Genomic DNA, 25,786 nt, shown 5'->3' on the forward strand with positions numbered 1-25,786 from the left:
TAAAATGTCTTCCCCCCTCTTCTTCCCCGAGATTCATTAGCAAAGCTCTGTTACAACCTGCCAAACGAGTTCAACCAATGAAATTCTATCATGTCCTACCCTCCTTCTCTTTAACAATGGCTTGGCTTATACAGTTGCAACTGTAACCAAACTGATTTCCTGCTTATTCGAGTCTTTGCTTCCTGCAAATACTGTGGACAGAGCGCAGATGGAAGCAAAGAAAATCTGGATGCGCGGTTAAAATGACTTTCAGAGCCTGTCATTTTCCATATCATTTTGCACTGGAGAACACATTATATTAATGAGTTAGAATCGTTAGTATAGTTAATGAGGTTAGTTCATTAATCCTCAAATGTGTCTCCTGCAACAGAGGAATTTCAGGTGAGAAAAAAAATATATGCTTTTAACTGTGAAAAAAAAATATTTGCATTTTAGATGCAGAAATCGTTTTTGACTGAATAGCCTGTTTTCATTTGCATGTCCATGTCACACTGGCAACACATGCCTTGCTGTACCGCATTATAGCAATGCACCAAACCCATGCAGTGGTGCTGCATAAAAATAATGCTAAATACTCTTACAGCACACGGTTGTTCCAACGGGCAAAACAGGGTCTCTTCAGGGGCCTCTAGCAGCTCAGGAAAGTGGATGTGGCGATGAAGAATAAGTTCCCACTATTCAGGGAGGACCTCCACTTGAAGGCAGAGGCAGTTCCAGAGTGTGGGATGGAGTCGCTAGTTCGCACTAGCAGTGGAAAGGAGAGGAACCCTCAGGGGCCACTCGTGCGTAAAAAGGGACCCTGGCGCTAAGGGTCACTGGTTAGTGTTGGAAATACTCACTGGTCCCAGGTGCACTCAGACCAAAACTATGCCAGTTCAGTCCACTTCGCTTGCGAGTTTGAACGTGACAAAAAGGACGTCTCTGCGGCTTTCAGTTCCTGAGATCCAGCGATTATTCCTAAACGGTACAGTGGCGATTTCTCCGCTCCGGGTGGATGAATCGACCCAGTTTCACTGCAGCAGGCTTCAGGGGCAAGAGGGTCACAAATGCAGCACACCTGCAAGGGTCCTTGCCGCAGCAGGGCAACACGGTAACCCTGTATGCTCTGGTCCTGGTGCACTCGTCTCACTTCAGACCTGGGAATGCCAAGTGTATGAAATTCGGTGTGAGGGTGCCATGGACGGACACAGAGCTAGCAGTATACCAAGATTTGAGGGCTTCCACGAAACGTCGGCGGTGACGGAGCAAAGCACCTGGGTAAGCTGGTCAGCCCACTGGTTGGCCCAAGGACACTTCCGAGAAAACTTACTTGCAGGCTTTGATGAAGGTGCCATTAATAGTTGGTCCCACTATTCTAATGGGTCGAAGCGCCTTCGCAGACCTTCTAGGATGATCATAGGCAGAGGGGTCCCACCAGCGGTTTCTCGACTCAGGTTCGTAGTTTTAGGATACTTGGATCCTATCCTTCGTTCACAGAGAACTCCAGAGATCGACCTGGTATGGGTGTTTTTGGCCTCCTCTTATCCAAAGTTCCCTTCGCGCCAAAACGTAGAGGACCCAATGCGGGATCTGCTCACAAACACACACTCCATACGTGGACCAATCACGGGCCACGGTGGTCATAGTCATTCATGGCACTCTAGACTCTCTTGCACCCAGGATGTGTATTGGACTCAGACGTTCCAGCCCACATCCTAGAGGCACACACACACACAAGGCATGCAGAAGCCTTTGAAAGCATTGTTTCTCGCTGGAAAATGCATGACCAAATAAGGACGGACCCGGGTCGACTCGACCTGGAGAAGGTGAAGGGGCAAGATGGTCAAAGGACAGGACAATGAACCTCGTGGCATTGCCATTTTGGAGCCAGGACACCTATTTGTGCCAAACAAGGTTAATGCGGTTAACATGGCAGGAAAGGGTTCAAAATCATGCGAGAAGTTAGCTGCCACCTGCCCTGTCCTGCACATCTCACAAAAAGTCCATCGGGTGTATCTAGGGCCTTTGGAAAATGACTACAGACCCAAGTACACTGTACATTTTAAAGAAAAGTTGCAACATTGGAAAAGGACTTAGGGAAACAAAGTCTCCCAGTACTGACTGTCTTAAGGGCATGTCAGTTTCCCCATTAACAGTGAGCGAAAGCCCAGAGGAGTGCAGCTGAACGCTGTGCTTCTGGCAAAGTCAGTCTATGATGTCTAAACAGCAGCAAAAAGTTTGGGGGTGTACACATGGAGGGAAAATTACATACAATTATGAAATTTTTCCTAACAGCCTTTTGCCAACAAAATATGTGGATGTGCTTTATTAAGCAAACATTTGATCAGCTTGACCACCCAAAGTTGTTTTTGAGCCCCCATCATAGCACCAAAAATGACAAAAAGCTAGAAATGCTACGTGTTTTGCATGTATTTTGAGCGCTTATAGGGGATATTAAATTACGTATGGATAGTAATAGTGCTCATTTCGCTGGAAGACCCTGTAATATGTCCATTTTGTTCTTTGTTGGAAGAAACATTAACCAATTGTAATCTTATTTCCAAAATAGCACCATGTCCTTGGCTTTACCAAGGCATAAATACGTTTTCAAAAATTGATTGGCAGAGTTTGCTAATTTACATTTTCTTGATTAGCAAACCTATTTGATTAGCAATTCTTTTACTTTTGTAATGTCACCAGAAGGTATTTGTACCCAAGACATCAAATTACCAAAAATACAGCATGTTTATGTACAGCTCAAGACATTAGTGAGATGAATGTCTATAAAATGTAAAAGTGAGCTGCATGAATAGACACAAATAAATAGATATGATCAAAAGTCTCTGAAAACAGTTTTCAGTGCAAGGCTCTGTGAACTGGGTGCAGTCGGTGTTGCAAAGTGCAGTGTCTCGTATATTGCATTCTCGACCCGTCATTTGTTGTGCAAGGAGAAGTTTTGATGTTTCATCAATCAAAAAGTTCACAATACCAAAGGAAAGTCATAGCCTGAGACTTGGGACCTACCATGGTTTTGCAGCATGCACGGTAATTGACAACTTCAGGTGGAAAAGATGGCCTTTGCCTGTCATTTTTATGAACTGTTTTCAATATAGTTTTAAATGCCACTTTTGGGGGAGGGCATGCCCGCTAAAGGTCCTTAAACTCGAGTCAGGTAGGCCCAAGCGCAGCGTTCCAGCCTGGCGCACCCATAAAAAGTGTCTCTCCAGTGGAAACTTGTACTGGGGCATCACCTCCATGGACAAGGTAAAGCCTGGGCAGAGGTTCAGTTGCCCAGCATGAACTGTGGGCAGCTACTTGCAGATTGTACTTGCGTTCCCAGCCTCCGGATGGGCCAGCTCTACCACAGGTGGTAATATATATACTGCAAACATAATCGTAGAGCAAAGCGAGCTCTGGAGTCTGATTATGGTGTATGGTATTGCAGATTGGATGGAACTATTGATCACGACTTTGCGTAAACCTCTAGTTAGCATTGCGTTTTCATTATGCAAGAGGACATTTCGCCTTCAGGGTAGCTGGTATAAGGCAACAAGGTGATAAGCTAGAATGCCAAGGAGTTTGGGATTAGTGCTTGGGGTGAGAACCTATTACACAGATGTATGCATCCAGCAGGTCTCGGTAATGGAGATTGCCATCAAACTCATTTGGCATTGTGATCATGCACATTTTCAAAGTGTGTTCACTTGTCAATATGATGCACCTTCCCCAGCAAAAAGTAAGAGTTGACACTATGAGATTTAGATACACTAACCTAAACCTTACTGAAACAAAGAATACAGTAGCCATACTGCATTATGTAACAACTTGCATGTTTAGAAATGGAATTATTAACGCATACTGGTCTTTATCAAACTGAACATAGTTAGCTTAAGTATCATCCTGATTACTTCTGGTTTGCAATTATTTGGAAAATAAAGTTTCTTGCCTGCACTGCTACACATGCCTTTGACACTTAAGAGCGGAAGAGAGGATTACTGCTACACAGTCTGTTTCCATTAGTCCCTTTGATCTTGCAATGAACAGAGGAAAGAGGGTGAAGAGACCCCTGAGGGCAAGAGAGGAATGCAGGGAGAGCTGCTGTTTCATTGAACATGGCAATTTAAATAGCTAGTTGTGCTACTCAAGTGGCAATTTGATTAGCAAACCTACACAATTGCATAGTGAATTGCTATGTGACACTGCTTATTTTATGCCTTGCTTTACTGTTATCCCCATGTTCAAATCTAGGGTATTTATTCGGTGCAGGCTTGCCATCGTGTATCTGCAATTCATTCTAGAGTTGGCAGTGGCTTAGGTGCTCCAAACCTATTGGAGTAGAATGCTGAAAGAAAAAGGAAGAGTGATTGATGGAAATATATTTCTTTGATAATTTGTAGTCCGACATCTAGTGGTAATTGCAGAGTATTGCACCTTGTCTTTCGAGCATCAAAAGGAGACGTCAACATGGGCTTGCTTATAACACTATCCCTAACGTGACGTGACGTGACGTGTAGTGTACCCAAAATCTTTCACGTGTTGAGGTCCCTCAGATTGTTTTTTTTCACCGAGCTAGCTGGTCGCCTTATGTGGCGCTCGAAAAATTGCTAATTTCTACTTCTTTTTCCACGACCTCTGGTCGTTTTAATATTTGTCACCCTTCACCAACGACTACTTCAACCAACGCAAAGACCGCGGTAGACAACTTCAGACTTCGGCGGCTGGTGCTCCTCGACCGCATGGCCTTGGGCCTCCGACCAGGCCTACACATTAGGGAGAGTGGGCCCCTGGGCTCTGTTTCTATGAATTTCCTTCTCCCCTCTTTTCCCTTCTTGTTATGCTGTCGCTATTCACTGTCAGAAATGTTGGCAGGAGCTTTTTAGAATGTATACATCACTAGTGCACTTAAATTATATATGTAAACTGACATTTCGCCTCTATGTATATAACTGTGTGTCCATTAATTGGGTGTGTCTATTCGAAAGCCCATCGGTACGCCAGGGATCCACAACCCCCATAGCGACTACTTGACAGCAAGGCATCAAGAGATAGAGATATATATATATATATATCTATTTCTGAGGATTGTGGAATCTGTTTAGATCACATGCTGTGCATAGGCCGACATCTAGTGGAAGCTGCAGAGTATTAGTTTGTTTTTCGAAACTCAATAGTGAATGGGTCTGAAATCAGCCCCTGAACTGGAGTCTCAGTACGGGGTCCCTTAGTAGGAGGTTGAGGGTCTTTGGATCGCGGAGGTAGCAGGGGTATTGTGATGGCTCTGGAAGTAATTAGGATCTTTTTCATAAAAGACTACAAAAAGACATTCTCCTCATTACTCTGTCGATGTCTTCCGAGTTCCATTCCTTGGAACTAGGAGTTACTATTTCCTGTTGTGGTTCCTCTTCTAATCCCATATCCTGGGGAGTGGTAGGGACAATCTTTGGCCTAGTGACACGGTCAGTGGCCTTGGGGTTTTCTAAGGACTTGGGGTGTTTCCCTTCTGAACCTCGAGTTCAGAGGCTTTTTTATGTTTATCCCCCTTCCCATGTGTAGAGGAATGTTTTCCTGGCCACTTGGACTTTCCTGAATCTTTTGACGCCTAGCGTCGAGATTCGGAGGTGGGATCCCTAGATTCGGGAGTCTTAGAAGAGGGATGTTGAATCTCGGAAGCAGACGTCGAACGAACTGCCGGAGTAGTCTTCGAACGTGCTGCTTGCGGGTAGAAGTCGGATTAGTCTTCTGACGACCATACCTCTGTGACTTTAGGTAATGTGGCACTCTTAACAATCGTAGACGGTTGCTGTATGTCATGGGGCGACCGTGACGTGGAACGACTAGAGGACACCGATTCTGCGGACCGCTCTCTGTGCCTTCTTCTGCCGATCACTCGACACGCGTGTCGAATCTCAGGTGGGGTTAGTGTGTTTAGAAGAAGAGGTGCGGGTAGCGCACTTGCTGCCGGTGTTGTCCCCATAATTTCCCCGCCGGACCGTCCTCCGAGGTCAGGGGCTTGCGCTTGGGTGCCTAATAAAACACCCCTGTGCCCTCGCCGTCCGATACGGCAGCGTTGCTGCGTTGCTGCCATCACTGAAGGAACCTACAGCGTCCATGGCCTCGAGTTGCCTGGCGTAGTTGGCCCAACGTTTGGTTGAACGGTCCTTAAGTGTCTTGGCTTTGAAGAGCTTACAAGCTCTACAGTTTTCTTCAGGGTGGTCCCTTGGAAGACACAGGTTACAGGTGTTATGTTTATCTACCATGGGGAACTTACGGTTGCACTTGGGGCAGAATTTAAATTGAGTACTCTCCATATGTTAATATCTGGCAGCGGGTGGGTATATGTAGGAAAAATGAGTGTGCGAGTATGACCACCCCCCCTCTCCCTACTTGCAGGGCAGAGGCCTTCCGAGGCCCAAAGTCCGTTGTGTAGTCTCGACGGCTGTTCGTTCTCCAAGTACCGGCGTCGATCTTCGGCGATCTTCGACGTGGGATTTGAGAACGATAAGAACCGACAAGTATGGCGGAAAAAAACTATCTGAGGGTCCTACACGCATGAGGGATCATGGGTACAGTGGACATCACACTAGGGATAGCATTACTGGCACGCCCTAGTTCGACGCCTCTTTTCAAGTTTCGAAAAACAAACTGTAATACTCTACAGCTTCCACCAGATGTCGGCCTCAGCGTATGTATATATATTATATAATCCCATACTCGATGGTAGAAAATAGGACATAATCCTGCTCTTAAACATAGAAAAGGTTTAATAGGGACGTAGTACTGATATTTGATATAATCATAAAAATTGATTGCGGGCGTTCTGAAATCCGCATATAATTGTATTAGAACTGCTAATAATTTATGTCCATGAATGATAATGCCTATATATCTATTGAGGAACACACATTGGTGTCTCCCCCCCATACCGCCTGTATGAGAAGCTTTGTTCAAAGATGGCCGCCAAATTTGCTGTATGTCCTTGTGCCTTTTAAATAGCACTTTCCTCTAGCATCATGTTGCTTACCAACCGCCCGGCAAACTGAGATGCCATTTACAGACGCGGCCGTATACTGTAGGTACAGTCGGCCTGGTTTTCCCTCTCCGGCTTCCCATTCAAAACGTTACCCTACGGGCCCTATTTTCCAGTTCGGATTTACCTGATCGAGCCGACCTGGTTTAAAATACACAGCACTTATGAGAAATGCATTATAGCGCACAAACAGCTCGCAGTGGGACTCGCTGTTCAGCACACCACCTTGAGCGTCGGTGAACATCCACTTTGTTTGGTTACAGACACGATGCATGTAAAAACGGATTGTACACATGGCAGGTGCCCTTTATACACCGATTATGCATGAGCCACAAATATTATGATGGCGTCCCAGAGCTTAATGTTCTGTGTGGTAAAATTAGACCCTGGTGCACTTGCTCTATTGGGTTATGCATTTGCACTACAAGATGGTATGGCTCTATCTGGCCAATTTAGATTACCCCTTTGGTTTGTAGATGCCACCTCTGGGGTTCTGAGACGATTTACCCACTTGCTCCTGGCGAGTTACATTCAGGATTCTTACTAGAATTGATCGGCGGATGGGATCTTGTTGTACACGTCCGCTGCGACCTAATTTGGTGTACACAGCATCACACCTACAGGTAGGATTTATTACGTCCAGTTCATTGTTTTAAGTAATTTTGACAAATTGTCTGTTCTCTAACAGACGTAGCATATACTGAATGGTTACCTTAACCTTCTTGGTCTGGAGGAGCAAAAAAGAAACCCCGCCCCCCCACCCCTTTTTTGGCTCAACTTGAGGGGATCCGACCCGATTTATGGTTCACCCTCTTGCTACTTCTAGCTTGACACGCCATCGCCCCATAAGTTATGGCTCTATTTTTGGAATAGTTCAGTTATCAACGTATGTATATGTTCTCATAAGTACAGGTCACCTCCCTCACTCCTCATTGTTTCCTTCTTAGAGACACAACACACACATGTTGGTGTTCTGAATACTGCCCCATCGTCCTGATGAAGGCCGCATATTTGAGACACCCCAGTTGGTGTTAAAATGGCCGAAACACAATGTCGACTTTACCATACAGCAACTGTCAGCACTGCTCCTTCCTAACAGGCCATATATCAAGGAAATTAACTGAACACTATACTGTATTGTAACAGTGTCCATTTTGCAAGTGTCTAGAACCCTTTTTGTTTTAATTTGTTGGTGAAATATGTTATGTTGATGGCCTTTGATTTATTAGGCCAAATGAATGTTAGAATAAATTGTCTATGAATAGGTGTTTGTGTAAATGAATGATCTACATACATTTGGTGGGTACTGAAATAAATAAAACAGTTGTACATTTTGTAAAAAAATAAATAAATAACTAATTTGTTCTTTGGTACTTGCCATACAATAGATGAGAGGAGATTGTGACCAACATAGCCTTGATGATTTATTTCTTGTTTGTCGATATTTAAACTTCCTGGACGTTCAAGGCTTACCAGGAACCCTTATGTTTAACCCCCGCCATTCACTTGTGCAATGGACAGGACTCCTTTTTAAATGTTGCCCTTCTTGCAGCGGCAAGTACCCATGGAAAGACGCACACCGGAGGTGTAGTAATTGTCTACCTTGAGATCATAACTAGCAGTCCTGTCGGTCTTGCAAGCTTTTACGTTCTAAAATGATAAAAGAACCGCGAGTAGAACGGTGGGCGGCCTACGCCATGCAGCAGGCCTAGAGTGATGAGGAAGTTGGCGACAGCCATGGCTCCGATGCGGAGGCCATTGACCGTTCTTCAGAGCAGCCATGCTCCAAGGCGTCCGGTCCCGGCAGGCAGGCCACCGATTCTGCTATGGGGAGTGTGCACTCTGGCGACAAGGACGCACACACACCACATAAAGGATGGAACAAACCCCCCCCGGCCCCCGAGCATCCTCGATGGACTCGTCGGGATGGCCAAAGACACCAACAGGTATGCTGGTACTTTCGATGGAACCCACCAATCCAGTGTAGCCCGCCCTCCGCACAACCATCTAGGCGGCATGCGTCTGTCCGCAAGGCCTGTCGAAATCTCTCCTAGATACACTGGAGATCTGTGAGTCTCGCTCACATCATCTCAGCAACAAATAGGCCTAAGGAAACTTCGAAAGACACATGGAGACGTCGAAGGTCAGGAAGAATATTCTGAGGGTTCCCAACCCCTGGCTGTCAGGCAAGGCTCTATGGCCTAAGGACACAAGTCCTCAAGAAGAGCCCTTCCACCACCAGACCCCTCTGGGTCATCCTTATGGACCAAGGACAGGTTTGAGGGGTACATGAATAAACTTACTAAATTTGAGGCATTTTCAGAAAAATGTATCGCCCCTAAAAGGCCAAGAGAGGAAGACTACTATCCCACCATGGCTAAACTTCAAAGGACCTCCAGCCACGCTCCTCATGAAGAGGTGTTTGATCTAACAGAACCAGAGGAGATCCCTCGGGACCCTTATGATCAGGGTGAGGATCCCATTGATGAGCCTATAGACCATTCCCCAGATTAGGGTGATGAGCAACCAGTGGGTGAGGCACCATGGCTGTCAACGTCCACTACCCCTGATCCAGACACTGTGCTTAGATCCTCCCGCTTCACCTCCTATAAGACGGGCCTCTCCCATCGATGACCAGATGGTATTCAATGCTATCCTTAAAAAAGCAGCTGAACGCTTTTAGATTGCCACTCAAGAAGCGGTACAAGATACCGACTTTGTAGTAGATATTTTGAAAGACAAACCCCCTCAAGTCAGGAGATACCTCTGTTCAACTCCATCAAACTCCATCAAATGGTGCATCACCCCCTCTTTGACTTCATCGCAAATAAGGACAGTGAACCCCTGGGTCTAGAAAATTCGCCCCTCGTCTACGGACCCACTTTACATCCAGGGACATGCCACTCTGATACCCTAGTGGTGACAACAACTAGGAAAAGAGCAGGAGTACCCCTGTCTATGGCTGAGGCACCAAGAAGTTGTATGCCCTGGGGAAGCGCATTACAACAGCAGCAGCCTACTCCACCAGAATAGCTAACACCACTTTGTTGGCTAGTTACAGCGACGTCCAGTGGAATTTTCTCCAGGAGGGCCTGCAGGAAGTCCCAGAGCCAACACGATCACGCCTGCTGGCGGTTGTGTCGGAGAGGAGGCAGGTTAATCCAAAACTTCTAAAAAAAAAAAAAATACCCTGGATGCTGCAGAGACTGCAGGACGAACACTGGCCCAATGTATCTTGTTGAAAAGGCACGCATGGTTAAAAAATGTGGGATTTAAACCTGAAACCCAGGCATCCCTCATTAACACGCCGGTAGAAGAATCTAACCAGTTTGGAAAAGCGGTGGATGAGGCTTTAGAGACTGCAAAAAAGGAACAGGAGACCTTAAGGTCACTAAGCTAGATAAAACAGAAGCCCTATCAGCAGCCAGGGGGTAGCTCTCGACGCTCCTTTCAGAGACAATCTTTCCCACGTTCCCCCACAATCAAGTACAGAATGGGAAATACATCATGGTCCTCAGGAAAGGGGGCAGCTCCCACAAGCCAATATCAGCCAAGAGGACAGAGCTGAGGCGAAGGAAGGGGTAGAAGCACCACCCCAAGAGGCTCCCCGGCCTCAAATAAAAAAATGACTTGCTTATCCGGGTCCCCTCCCATGCCTCCCCGGTTGGGGGACGGATAACATCATTCTTCCATGCATGGGAGGGAATTACCACAGACCAGTGGGTTACTGTATCGAGTTCAGCCGTTCCCCCCCCCACTTCCCACCCCTTGATACCAGCCACCAACGTCCAGATGATTGTCACCTGAACATCTGAAGATCCTACTACAAGAGGTTGAGATCCTGCAAGAAAAGAGCGTGATTGAAGTTGTCCCCGTTCTACAGGTAAACAAGGGTATTTATTCAGTGTACTCCTTTGTACCCAAAAAGGATCGGCCCATGCGCCCTGTGCTAGATTTGCACCCAGAGAACAAATGTATCAAACCACAAAGGTTTTGAATGAAAACACTGCAAGAGGTCATCTCTACTAACACGGGGATTACATGGCAACATTGGACATAAAATATGCATACTTTCATATTTCAATGCTGCCAGCGCAAAGAAAATACTTAAGGTTCATGATAGAGGACAAACACTTATCAGTTCAAGGTTCTTCCCTTCAGCAGTGCCTCAGCCCAAAGGGTATTTACAAAGGTGGTGGCGGTAATAGCGGCTTACATGCGCAGGCAGTCCATTCCAGTCTAGCCTTACCTCGACGACTGGCTAATAATGGGATTCGCACGGAAAATGCCTATTAAATACCCAAAAGATGGTAGATCTACTCTTCAGTCTGGGATTCTCAATAAACGAGAAGAAGTCTTGTATAGACCCCAGCCAAGTTAAACGATTTCTGGGAGCTCTGATTCGAACAGAAGTCTGCCTTGTCTTCACCTTCCAAAGAGGGGGTTCAAAACATGCTGTTCCAGATCCCTCACTATGAAGCCAGTCGCGAGGTGACTGTAGGCAAAGCCATGCGACTTTTAGGGATGATGGCCTCCTGCATTTACTTAGTCCCACACGCACGTTTGCGCATGTGCCCCATGCAAGAGTGGCTCAACAGGCAAAGGTATCGGGCCAGCAGACAATGAGACGATCTAGTTGTTGTCTCAGCAGCCCTTGTTCTCTCGCTTCAGTGGTCGTCGAGGGAAAACCTCTTGAAGGGTGAAGAGCTTCACCACCCTACAGTAGAGGCCACTCCCACTGCAGACGCATCTCTGACGGCGTGGGGGGGGGCTCACCTCCATCACACGGTGCACAGTGTTTGGTCCCCAGCAGCAGCATCCAGCCACATAAATCTGTTGGAGTTGTTGGCAGTGTTCAAGGCCCTAAAGGTTTTCAGTCACAATTACAGGGGAAAACGGAACTGGTCCTCACGGACAGCACCACGGCTATGTATTACCTGAACAAACCGGGGGGCACACACTCTCCAAGGCTATCTGAACTGTCCAAGAACATTTGGAAATGGGCTCTAAAACACAGGCTACTCCTCCTGTCTCAACACGTTGCATGAGAACTCCATCTTCTAGCAGACATGCTCATCAGAGACTTCCCTCTACCGGCGGAGTACGAATGACAATTACACAAAGACATAGTCTCGAACGTCTTCTCAGAATGGGGATCCCAGAGAGCGACTTGTTCGCAACTCTGGAGAACACACAATGCCAAGTTTACGTCTCCTGGTACCCCTGGAACTGCTCCAAGGGGAACGGTCTCTGGATAATATGGTCAGGGAAATTTGTCTGCTTTTTCCCCTCCCCCGACTCCCCTACTCAGCAGGATAGTGAACAAGATGCACCAGGAACCAGTCACAATGATTCTGGTGTCCACTATGTGGGTCTGCCAAACCTGGTTCTCCCATCTGATAGTGATGTCAATCCCTCCTGCAATGAAGCTGCTTGCCCATACAACATGCTCTCACAAGACAAGGGGGAAACACTCCATCCATGCCCCCAAACTCTCAACTTAACAGCTTGGCACCTAAGGTCATAGAGTTCGGGCACCTCCAACTCTTTGAGATGCATGGACATTCTTAAAGAGGCAAGAAAGCCTAACACCCGACATTGCTATTCCAATAAATGGAAACGCTTTGTTATCTGGTGTAAGTCTAAGAGCATCAATCCCATTGACTGCTCTTCGACCCACATTGTTTTATACCTGACTCATCTACTGGACTCAGGTCTGGTTTTTAATTATCTGAAGGTCCACCTGGCTGCACTTTCAGCATACACTGTCCCAAAAGGTGTTGTGGTGGAAGATCCCAGTGATCAAGGCATTTATGGAAGGGGTTAAAAGACGTCATCCCCCAATTTCAAACCCAGCTCCCGCATGGGACCTAAATGTGGTATTAACTAGACTAATGGGACCTCCCTTTGAACCTATGCATAAGGCTAGCCTTCAAGCACTCACTTACAAGACTGCCTTCCTAGTGGCAGTCCCTATGATAAGAAGAGTTAGTGAACTATATGCCCTTTCAGTTCAAGACCCGTTTGTCACAAATCACAAAGATAAGGTGATTTTGCGCACTCACCCAAGGTTTGCGCCTAAATTCATTTCAAAGTTCCATGTGAACTACCCACCTTCTTCCAGAACCCCACTAACGTGGCAGAAAGAAGCCTACACACACTTTGTGTGCAGGGAAGTCATACATTATCTGGAAAAAACAAAACCACTAAGAAAGGCAAATCAGTTTTTCGTTTCAGTGGCGGCTGGTAGAGAAGGGGACCCTGTCTCTAAGTTGGCCATCTCAAAGTGGATTGTAAACGGCATCTCACTCTGCTACACTCTTGCTAAGAGAGAGATGCCCTTCGAGCCTAGAGCACACGCTACTCAGGCTTCAATAGCATTCAATGCAAATGTTCCTCTCAAATCCATTTGCAAAGCAGCAACCTGGAGTTCTATACACACCTTTACAAAACACTGCTGCCTGCTCACTCACTCTAGGTCTGATTCTCAGGCGGGACAAGTGGTACTAAGACATCTTTACTACTGTTCCTTCTCACACCCCACCTCCAGCTCTGGGTACTGCTCAATAGTCTATGCGCAGCATGTGACTAAGCAGATTCACAAGCATTCGAAGACATGCATTACTTACTGTAATAGCATTTCTGATTGTATCTGCCTAGATTCACATGTGCCCACCCTTCCTCCCCGCTCGGAGTAGAAGGAACATAGACCTCTTACTATTCTCTCTCTATCTGTACTCACTCACGTTAGTCATAAGGCTCCCTCGCGGCAGAAAAAACACAACCAGAGGGACCTCGACGCGTGAAGGATTTTGGGTACACTGCACATCACGTTAGGGACAGTGTTACAAGCACCCCCATGTCGACGTCCCCTTTCGATTCTCGAAAGTCAAGATGCAATACTCTGCGATTACCACTAGATCTTGGACTATATGCACAGCATGTGAATCTAAGCAGATACAATCATCAGAAATGCTATTACGGTAAGTAATGCATGTCATATGGGTTTGATATCATGCATTAATTTGCAGTGGCTTTTCATATTTGTTATGGGTGGTTTATAGCACGCCTAATGGCAAACTCCTCCAGCTTCTAAACAGTGGACCAGGGATTGAACCCAGGCTCCTGATCAATTATTTTCATTGGGTTGTCTTTGGACGCTAAACATTTAAAGTAGATTTATTGACAGACTGTTATAATGATTGCATGTTTGCATTCATTAATTTAGTAAGTATTTGTGAATTATTAATTATTGGTATATAATTCTGTAACTTTTATGGTTTTGGCTAAAATTAGGTGGAAAGGTGCCCTATTTTTGCACCAGAGTGTCTAAAATCACCCTAGTAAGATTAATGGAATAATTTTCAACCGCTTACCCTCAGGACCACATTTGTCTGCGTACAGTCTGTTAACAGTGCTTTTTAATTACGATATATCTTCCTGAAAAACTTCTGTTGTCCTATAGATGTGGTGGAAGACATGAAAGAAGAGTGTGAGAAGTACGGACCGGTGGTGTCTCTATTTGTTCCAAAGGAGAATCCTGGCAAAGGCCAGGTGAGTTCGCCCAAACCTTATTTTCAAATTCCTGGTATCTTTGAGTGAGCTGAAACAAAGGTAGTAATGGGTGTGAGGTTGTAAAATTGAAGTGCCTACCTTCACATTTTACTTCTATGAGGAGTTAACAGGCTTGTGTATTGTTTTGCACATTTGGAGGTGTACTTACTTTATGCTGTTTGAAACTTTGCCGCCTTTGATAGCACTACAGATAAATATTTTCAGAAATATTTGTCCAAGTTGAATTTAATGCTTTTACACATTTTGCAAGCAATCGGCAAGCCTACTTCCCAACCTTTTTCTAACACGCAGATATTAGATTCAGTGACCTCCATACAACTCCCATGTTGGGTGGCTCACTCTGACGGTCTGAGTCTGCCCCCCTTTGTGAGCGAAGTTCTTAGGCATTTTCTGTCCTACAAAAGTAATTTTTTCCTCAAAAGTAGATTTAGTACTGTCCAACAGAAACCAGCATTGGGCTTTTAAAAAGTAGAGCGAGTCAGAGAAACTGTTCATGGAATCCTTTTTGGGCAGTAGCAAAGACAGGCACAGCTTAGTCTTGCAAGGCAATGTATAGAGTTTAAAGTTCAAACTACCAGAACAATGTGCCTATCCATCAGGCCCTCCACCTTTACAGGTTATGACCAAAATTGAAACGTAAAGATCCTTGAGTGAGATAATTCAGTGTCTGCCAGGAGGACTTGCTCGTCTGTCCAGTTCTTTCTAAATTAGTGGAAAAGTGAGTTGTCATTGCAAATGTCTAGCTGTGCTGATTACCATACATAAATCTTTCGCAAAGGCTCCCCCTAAACGACTGTCTGGTTTGCCATTTTCCACCTCACACATGGGTGTAATTTTCCCTGGTCTGTACCATGTGACATCCATGTTGCATCTTAAACGACCACTGCCTCAGCAGTGTCCATGTTTCATTCAAATGATGCATTTGGCCCCAGAATTAAAATTAACAGGAAACCAGTTAACGCGCTAATGAATCAATCATTCTATTAAAGTCAATTTTAAGTGTGTTTTATTCAAACAGGTAAAATGCCTATCTAACCCTACTGCTATGAGGGAAGTTCCCTACCTAACAAAAATAAAATCAAGGGTGCTTGTCAGAGTTCCTAAACCCTTTTATCTATCTGGCCCTACCACTTTAAAAAAAAAAATGTTTTAAAATGAGGCTGTAGCAGTAGCCTCTGCCCGTGGCGGTTGCCTGGCCCAATGGTTTGGATCTCCAAAGCAGAAGGATTTAAGTTTGTCAACTTCTTGGTCTTTTCCAAAATAAGGTTTTTAATAGTTCTCAAATGTTAATGTCTTACTTTTCTAGGGCTCTCTGAAGCCCTCTGGTCGACTTTCTTTAGTGTGGTCTTGGTGGGGTGTTGACCCGTATCTAACATTAAGGTTTCTTGCCTCTTGTAACCCTGGCAGCCTTCTCAGCCTCTAGTATCACTTTCTGTTGCCTCCCAGGCTCTCCAAAGCCTTTGGCCCTCAGCTAGGCTTTCTTTAGCGGGGCCTCAGTTGGGTGTTTGCCTGTATCAAGCATTCGGGTGTTCTTGGCTCCCGTAACCCTGGTGGCTTCTCCAGCCTCCAATAACAGGGTCTCTAATACAATGGCTTCCCTCTCCCAGCTATTAACCTTTTTGGGAGCAGTTGCTTCCCTTACTCTGCCCAGCTCAGCAGTTGTGGCACTTCTCGTGTGGATATCAGGATCTTACTTCTGCAGTCTGGTCTCAGCGTCAGTTAATGGGCCGGCCACCACGGCGTCTATGTGGTCACGCTGCCAGGTGAGATGGCCTCTCTACGTCTCAGTCTCTCTTGATCTTTGCCATTCAGGACACTAGAGTCTTGCTAGCAATCAGCTCAGTCTCCTCCACGCTACCTTCGGATCCGTGGTGTAGCGTGGCTCTGCCCCTCCAGGGTGTCCTCCCATCAGAGTCTGCTCTCTGCATAGGATTCTCTCTGAATCAAAAGTCCTTGTCGTTTTATGTACGTCCTCCGAAACAAAAGGGGTGTTTCATTCCTCCTTGAATGTAGAGTTCAGGCGTAATCCAGCATTACATGAAGCTAAAGAAGCATCAACAGTCTTTCAAATTCCCATGTAGGCCGATAACACATGCTGGACTGGCATTTCCTTAACCGAGTGTGAGTCCGAGTGTGAGTCCTTGTCTGCAACCGGGGAGTAACTCCTAGGGAGTGTCTTGCTAAGCAGCTCGCCTTCCTCCCTAGCCTCAAAGGGAGTGGCTCCCTGAGTTTGAAGAGAAGGTACAAACAGTCCAGATTCGTCACAACTCTTATTAGCTGAAACGAAAGGAAAAAAGTCTGTTCTGAACGTTAACAGAAGCAACTAACCAATTGCGCATGAGATCAAGTGATATATAATAAAGAAAACAAGAAAAAACCTGTATCTTCAGTTCCACCCCTTTGTACTTTACATACAACTGGTCACATACCCAGGTTATTTGTTACCCTGTTTACAATGTTAAGGGTCTACCAGGTCTATGCGGACAGACCTTTATTTAGCCCCTTAATTCAATCTAAATGTCCACATTAGTCAGGGCGTCGGTTTCTTCCTCTGCATCACTATCATATTAATTCACATCTGTCTTCAGTAACAGCAGAAAGTAAAATATTCCACTTACCACACCATGAAGATTTTACTTTGTAAATACATCTTCCCTTATTAATAACGAGTTATAAGTAAGTCCTGCTAAAAGAAAGAAAAGAGTTGTTAACATTAGGACTGTTGTGGTGGAAGTTTTTATATGCAATACCTTCAGTTACTAAACACAAGACATAAGGTGTGCAGTGCAGCATACATGTGAGTGACCCGAATGCTTCTTTCTCATCAAGCACTGTTTCTAGACAATGGAACTTTTTACTGCATCCATAATCCTTTCAACCTGGGGTTAAACCCCTAGCACTTGCAAACCTGTGTGGCAACAGTGGTGACCCATTCACTGGCACCTCATAATTCAAACATACTGACCTAGACCTCTCCTTTGGCTCGAAAATAGTGTCCTGGTGCTAGGCCTAAAAAATAAATAGATCCCCATAGTGTAAGTCTCACTAACCCAGACACAGCTATCATTTGCCCCAAATATTTCAGTGCCTTTTATAGAGATCACAGTATCCCAGTCCCTTCCCCAACAGATCCTATTTTCTACCATTGTTATCTGACCTGGCTCTAAATTTCTTATACATTGCAACTTGTATGGGTTGAGGGGTCAGAATAACCAATCTGTTACTAACCCCATTGACACATCTAGAGTTCTCTCCGGGGCCCTGAGCAAGAATCGCCTTGGCTGTCCAAGTACTTGCCACACATTGCAGTGTCACCCAATCCTAGGTGTGTCCTGCCAGAATCGGAATTGATGGGTTCCAGAGTGGTTAGATTGACAGATGGCAACGAGCACAGCATCCTTTGACAGGTCCAGCGGCTACACTTCCACAGTCTTCTCCACAGCCCAAATAATTACTGCATGAACTACTTTTCTTCCCTGTGAGCTCTTGGAGATAGGCTTGGTTTTATGCTTTCTCACAAATTGGAGTAGCTGTTGATTCAGCAAAGGTGACATTGCTGATGATGTTCACCGGCAGTTCCTTTTTCACCATGGTCAGAATTTATACTTAGTTCACCAATGTTTGCATCTGTGTTTGTCATTTATTCCCCCGTGAGAAAGAAGTTCAGTTGCTTTTTCTAGATGACCCAAATGGTCACTAACACAGTGGCCTGTGTAAACATGCCACTCGGAAAGGGAGGTATTTGGTCCATCCCACACACTGTACCGTCGGTTCCGCTTACTTCTCAGTGATATTACTTTTTATCGTTGCATGGCTGCACCTCAGGAACAGTCAAGGCAGGCAAAATAATGTGAAGGTGTTCGTTGCTAACGAGGCATTCACAAAAATATACCAACACTCGAACGTCTTTCGCTGAATGGCTGTATAGCACCACAACTCTTGACTGGCTGCTGTAGTCACCTTTCTAAATTCGATTGGATTCAGAACATGGGAAACAGATGCTTGTGTAACTGAACATGAGAAATCATCTGGCCCATGTATGTACACACCCCCTTAGCTTGGTCTATTTTTACAATCGTTGTCACTGTTTTTCATTCATCCTAGTTAACCAAGGTATTAAATAATAGAAATGGCCATTAGTAATAACTATATCCTCTCTACGTTGCAATAACCTGATATCGCCCCATGTCTGCTGCTTTTGAAATGATCACCCTGCATCTGGTATAAGATCTTCTGAGCAAATGCACAGTAATCTGCTGCACTACTGCTGATCAGGTAAAGAGCTTTCTTAAGTTATCAAATTGAAGTGGATTATTAATTATGAAAGCAGGCATGGATATTCACCTAGGTCTTTTATATGCCAAGAATTTGATTTTTTTGCATCATGCCTGTTCACTTAAGGACGTCCTGGTGCCAGATATGCGTCGTGTTTTCTGCAATTGGTTCAGCCATTTATTATGGACAATTGGAGCAACATGGACATTAACAACATTTTAATAGGGGGGGACTTTCTTCCAATGGATCTCACGCACTTAAAGGCATTTTGCACTTTAAATTGTACCTTTGCAGTTGCTCTTGCCACTTTTTTGAGCTAGTTCAATGGTATGTATTTTGCGTTTGGGAGACTCGAGCTGATTAATCATCTCTTGAGTAACAACTGCTTGCAATGATTTTTGTTTGAAATTAAAGCTTGTGTTAGTAAAACAAAAAAGAGCCGAGGTGCCTTCACCTTTCTTTTGATTAGCAACATTAATATTATGCAGTATTAACGATAAAACACATTCACAGTATTCGACATCTCATGCAGGATTACCCAAATCGCACTTGGAATGCTTGGGCATGGTATTGCTAGTGTATCCAACTCTTTTCCCCTTACAGACTTCACCCTCTCTTGTAAGGTGTTGCCCCACACTCAAATTGCACCACTTGCAAATCTCCACATTCTAATGGATTCTTTACTCCCACATCCTCATCTATATCTCTATCCCAGTACATCTGTTCTCTGGAAACGTTTCTGCAGCCAAGGGTGCGCAGCACATTTCAACGTCTGTTGGACCCTTCTACACTAACCGCACTAGATATGACACTGGGGCCAGTATATACAGCAGCCCTGTGCCCCATGACCTAATTTCCTTTTGTCCCTGCACTCGTCGAGCTTACATTTTTAATAATGGAATGCCCAATCAGTTTAAGGCCTTGTATTTTAAACCATGTGCGGATTGCAGCTGACAGATCTATTTCGGAATCCACACCGGATCTGCCTATACTGCTTGGGCAAAGACCAAAACACCCAGGACTATGGGTCATGCCAGTGTGCACCCGAAGGAGGGTGGGGCAGATTTTCACCTTCGTCCAGAAAGCGAACAGTGAGACACTGCGGTCTTGGTCGCAAGGCACGGATCGGTGCTTCGAAGGAAAAGAAGAGGAAGAAGGATCGGAAGAGGTACCGCTCTCAAAGTGAATCCTCACAATATAGCATTTGTCTTCTTCGAAGAAGAGCCCCACCGCTCCAGGGGTTTGCTCGAGTGGCCAAAAGAAGTACCTTTTCCTTCCCAAACCTCCAATCCAGAGGAATGGCAGAACTTCCCATCCCTTCACCGAACAGGGAGAGGTTGGACACATGGGGCAAGGTGGTGTTTGTGTCAGTCTGGCGCTGCAAGCCGTGAATGCCCCATGTACCATGGCAAAGTTCTCCTTTGGCCTTTCGACAACGGCGGCCAATGCTGCCAAAAGCATACCCTAAGGGGAAATGAGGGCAGATGCCCGGCCCTGGTGCTGCTACGTCAAATGCTGTCAGGGCTGGACACGGTGGACTATGTGGGAAGGGCCATTGCCACCAGCACGTTGGTCAGGCGCCACTCCTGGCTAAGGACGTCAGGATTCGCAGCCGACGGTAACAAACATTTTGGAGCCATGGCTAACAGCGCCCTCCAGATTGTTCAGTCGTCAAAGGCGCTGGTGCTTGCCATTCAGCAGCCCTCTGCACAACCGCCGTCCCGGGGCAGGGGGTTTGTGTTCCTTCATCCCTGTAGACTGTGGTCTGTCTGACCCGGAAAGAGGCAGACACTTCCTGAGGGGTAGGGGGAAGAGGTTCCCAGAGGGGTGGGGTGGCGTGGCTGTGGCCCTCTCTGCACAAGGCACCAAACCTCAGTTACGTGTTTTACCACATGTCTCTGGTAGGGGCTCTCTTTGTTGAGCATGGAATGGTTAGACCACGTCGGACGCTTGGGCCTTGCAGGTCATCCCACAGGCTTATACCCTCCCCTTTCTCCGGTGACCCCTGGACCACAGTCCTCTGGCTACCCCCTCGTCTCCGTACCCCATCCTCCTGTAGGTGGTCATCGGCTTCTGGCAAAGAACGTGATCAAACAGGTTCCATGCTCAGAATGAGGAAGGGGGTAGTACTCCACTATTTCTATGTTTTCCTTTTGGTGCTGAAGAAGAATGTAGGCTTGCACCCCATTCTAGATCTTACGCAAGGGCAAGATCAAGATGGTTGCTCCAGCCCAGATACTGCAAGCCCTCCAGCAGCATCACTCGTTTTCCCTGGATCTTCAGGACGCCTACTTCCATGTGCCGATTCATCAGAAACACAAAGTAGCTGAGGTTCGTAGTGGGCCAAAAGCCTTACCAGTTCAAGGTCCTGCTGTTCGGCCTTTCATCTGCGCCCAGTGTTTTCACCAAGCTGCTGGCTGAGGTAGCGGCTCACCTCAGGAGAGAAGGCATAGATGGATGACTGGCTCGTCCGAGCTTGCTCACCACAGCTAGTGTTGGAGCATCTACTCTGCACATGCACACTATTGCACAGTTTGGGCATTTCCCTGAATTTAAAGTCACAGGTTAGGCCATCTGAGTCTCTCTGATTTACATCGGGCAGTCTTGGACACTTGCCTGGGCAGAGTTTTCCCTCCCATGGATCGGGTGGCGATCATCTTTTGGATGGTCAATGTCCTCAAATTACAGGAATGAGTCTGGGCCTCGGCTTTCCTGTGCCTTCTGTGCCTTATGGCCACCTGTATCCTTGTGGTGCCAAGGTGAAGCTGGGCATGAGATCGCTTCAGTGGCTTCTCCATTCAGTGTTCGCAGTTGCAGGGCCACATGTAGTACCTTCTACAGGTTTTGGACCAGGTGTCCCAGGATCTCGCCTGCGGGACAACTTGATGAGAGGTGCTTTCATTTCGTCAACCTTTGCCCCAGGTGATGGTGGTCACGGGCACAATCTCTTGATTGCTGGGGGTGCTCACCTGTTAGACCTGACATTGAGCTGAGCATGTTATCCCACAGAGTCTTGGGAACACAGCTTGCTGGAGGTGAAGGCGATCAGGCTGGCCCTGGTAACTTTCCTCCCCTCTGTGAAGCGCAAGACTGTGTTGATTCTGATGGACAACACAGTGGCCCTGCACTACCTCAACAAACGAGGTGGTGTGGGGTCCTTGTCTCTGTGCAGAGAAGCAATGAGACTGTGTTTCTGGGCTTTGGAGAAGTGTCTCCCTGAATGCGGCTCATCTGGCCGGATAACAGAATGTAACAGTGGATGCCTTGAACAGACTGACTTTGCCTCCCACAGGTTGGATCCTATCAGGAAGTTCTGTAAGAGATATTCTCCTTTTGGGGAACTCCCCAAGTGGACCTCTTTGCTTCCAGTGACAACAGGAAAAGCGAGTTGTTCTGCTGCAGGGAATTTCCTTGTCTCAGAGCTTTGGAGGATGCACTGACAATCGAGTGACCTTTTCACCTCCTTTATATGTTCCCATCGATCCCTGTCATTCTGATGGTTCTCAGGAGGTGGCACCTGTTTGGACCCAGGATGATTCTGATCGCCCCAGACAGGACACAGAGCAGGTGGTATCTGGAGTTGCTGAACATGTCCTTCCGAGGTGAGAGGACTTGCTCTCCCAATCAGAGGGACGGGTCCTCCATTCGACCCTCGGCAGCCTGAGCCTTCAAGCTTGGCTACTGAGAGACTTGTCAGACGGCGTCCTCCATTTGCTCCTTTCAGCCTGAAGGACCACTACGAAATACATTTATGCCTGCAGGTGGCATACATTTTTCACTTGCTGCTGGGAGAGGGACCTGGATCCTTTATCCTGTCCTGTATCCCCTGTGTTGTATTTTCTGGTATCTTTCGCACAGACGGGCATGCAGGTTGGCACTGTGAAGGTTACCTCGCTGCTATTTCAGTGTTCCAAAAGATCCCCAGAACAGGGCTTTTTTCTGCAATACTCACTATTATGCAATTCTTGGGGGGGGGGGGGCGTTGTGCAAACAGTTTCCTCCACGCCAGTTTGTGGTTCTGGCATGGGATTTGAATTTAATTTTAATGTTTCTGATGGGCGCTCCGTTGGAGCCCCTTCATTCATGTTCTATTAGATGCTCACTCTTACAGTGATTTTGCTGGTTACCATGACTTCTGCGACATGGATGAGTGAGCTCCAGGTATTGTCTGTTTTACCTCTGAGAAGGTGACTGTGAGAGTGAGGCCCTCCTTTCTGCCAAAGGTGATCTCAGATTTACATCTCTCTAAGAATATTCATCTTCCTGTGTTTCTTCTTCTGCCTCACCCTTCCAAGGCAGAGGAATGATTCCATCATCTGGGCCAGGCGACAAAGTGGGCATCTTTGCACATGTTTGCTAAGCATCATCGCTTAGATTCCCTTTCGGGTCTGGATTCCTGTTTTGGTAGGGCAGTCCTCCAGTGTTTTCTGGTTTAGGTGGTGCTCCTGCTTCCTCCCCTCCAGGTTTATGTACTACTTTGGGAATCTATCATTGATGAGCAATCTGTGGGAGGAAAAGAATCCATTACAAAAACAAATTACTTACCTCTGTGTAATGTACTTTCTGATGGATGTTCCTTCCACTGATTCCTCATCGCCCTCCCTCCCTGCCTGCCGCTCTTGCGAGAAGCTTTTACACCATCTATCCTGAGGTCCCTTGTCTTCAGAGTGCTAGGGGAAAAAGGGTGGAACTGTGGCCATGCGGCGCAGCAACGCTATATATACACACTGGCTACAGCACCCTATCTGGTGCGTAGAGTTGTCGGACGGACTGACGGGGAGTCACGTAGAGCCCCCTTGAGGTGGAACATTTTCTGGAGAACAGCTATGCTGGGATAGGTTATCATAGATGAGGAATTCGTGGGAGGAACATCCATCAGAGAGAACATTGAGAGGTAAGTAATTTGTTCTTCCAGCTACCAACCAACCCATTCTCACCCTTCAACTGCCACACATGCACATCTCCTCCCCCTGTCCAATCACCCCACACACATTCCCACGCGCCACATCTCCATATTAATTGCCCCATTTTCAACCCTTCTGCACCTCCTACAGGGAGAGCACCACTCCCTACCTCGCCGCTACAGGTTCATCCCAGTCCTACCACACAAATGCATACTGAGTCCAACCCTTTCAAGTACACCACACCATCTGTTTAGCCCCCAGTCTGCAGAGACTCAGAGCAACCTGCCACCCATCTCACGTATACCTGTTCACACTCCCCCACACACTGCCCCACTGACTGCACACAAGCAGGAGGAGAGGAAATAACGGAAGAAGTGGGTGATGGAAGAGAGGATTGAGGAACATACAAGTCTTGGTGTAAGGGATAAGGTCCTGTTGTGAAGTGGCAACCTTTGGAAGCAGAAGATCGGAGGTCTGAACCCAGCTACCTTACTTGCCAAAAAGTCTGATCTTGGGTAAATCACTTTACTATCAGTATTTTTATTTATCTCTTGAATTGACCATTTCTTCAAAGTAAGGCCAATAACCGTATAAAGTGCTTTATTAAATGAAAATGAATGGTCAACAAACGTAGTATGTGTTTTCGTGGCTAAACCATTCACCCACTTTGGAAGCAAAATGTATGGATTCCAATCCTGCCTTCCCTTCTTGAACAAAAGTGTGTGATCTTGGACACATCACTTTGGTTTCTCTTAGTGTAGGTTTTATTGTCTGCCAAATGTGGGATAAATAAATGGAACACCAGTATAACATGCTAAATAAAGCAGATACTGCACAGGAGAGGAAAGTAGGCAGATGCAGGCTATCTGCGAAGTTGCTGTCAGATAATCCCAGTTCCAATCCAGGCTTCCTCCTTTAAACAAACCTATTTGACCCTGGCAAGCTCATTGAAATGCTGTATACACCAGTATTAATGCAGAGGGGGCTGATCCATTGGCTAATTTATAGTCTTTGGAGCAGGCATTCTGGATCTGAATTCTGGGCTTAGTTTTGGTGTAGCAACCTGGACTGCTTTGAAGCCCCCAAATTTAACTATCTGATTACTGGACTATTGTCTTCCAGCAACGGATTTCCCAAATTGCATTAAGCTACCTCCAACACCCCCCCCCGCCCCCTCCCCAATTAGGGCCCAACAAGAGGGGCTGCATTTTGTGGTTTTATTTTTTTTATTTAAAATAAACTTTGTTGAGGGGCGGATGGGCTGTTGATGGACAAAAAATGAAAAGGATTCAGAACCTAATCTGATCCTAGGTGTGCTGCCCCTTGCTTTCCAATAGGAGTTGCTCCAACTTTTTTATAGTGTAATTACTTCAATTTCCAAATAATCGCTCTGTGGTCCACTTGTTAAAATCATGAAGATTGTTATCTTCTGTTTTATTGCTGAGGCTTGGGCATCATGCAATCAATCAGCGCCTATAGATTTGTTATGCCAATGCATTTCGGACATGGTCCATCGTCGGGTCTATTGGCGCTCTCATTACCCTTTAACATAAAATATACAGCATACAACATAAACCATACATCCGTATGTTTTGAATGTTTCAATCACATTTAACCCCATGAAGTTAATATCAATAATACCCAATCGCCATATATGTATCCTTTTTGTCACCCACATTCGGTTCAATTCATTATTACATAGTTCATGATTGTGTTTCACGGTTGTAAATCGTAACATGTAGATTCAGATATCCAGTTCAGATCAGCCAGAGTTATTTTGTAAGTCCAAACATGTTATATCAAAATATAAAGATACGGTCACATACCATTGTTGCAGGTTTCAATTTACCTGGTGTGTATCATCATTGGTAAGCGGAAAAATATAATCATTAATTGCACGTGAGTATTTAAAACGGGCATCTAATGTACTCAAATATTTAGTTTCTAGACATATCATGTACTTCTGGAATGGCTGTACCAGCCTCCCTCCTTTGTTGATGCTCTGTGATGCCTCAATATTGTATAT

At 45.9% G+C, this 25,786-nt stretch overlaps 1 protein-coding gene across 1 annotated transcript in view; it reads left to right on the plus strand.

The window, feature by feature from the left end:
• UHMK1 (U2AF homology motif kinase 1) overlaps positions 1–25,786 on the plus strand; it is a 563,788-nt gene that overhangs the window by 499,536 nt on the left and 38,466 nt on the right. Inside the window, exon 7 of the mRNA XM_069641348.1 lies at positions 14,472–14,560. Within this exon, the coding sequence (XP_069497449.1) occupies positions 14,472–14,560 (89 nt within the window). The remainder of the gene's footprint in view (positions 1–14,471; positions 14,561–25,786) is intronic.

Source organism: Ambystoma mexicanum, chromosome 1q (genome assembly GCF_040938575.1).
Source record: "Ambystoma mexicanum isolate Mex_15411 chromosome 1q, UKY_AmexF1_1, whole genome shotgun sequence".
Lineage (NCBI taxonomy): Eukaryota > Metazoa > Chordata > Amphibia > Caudata > Ambystomatidae > Ambystoma > Ambystoma mexicanum.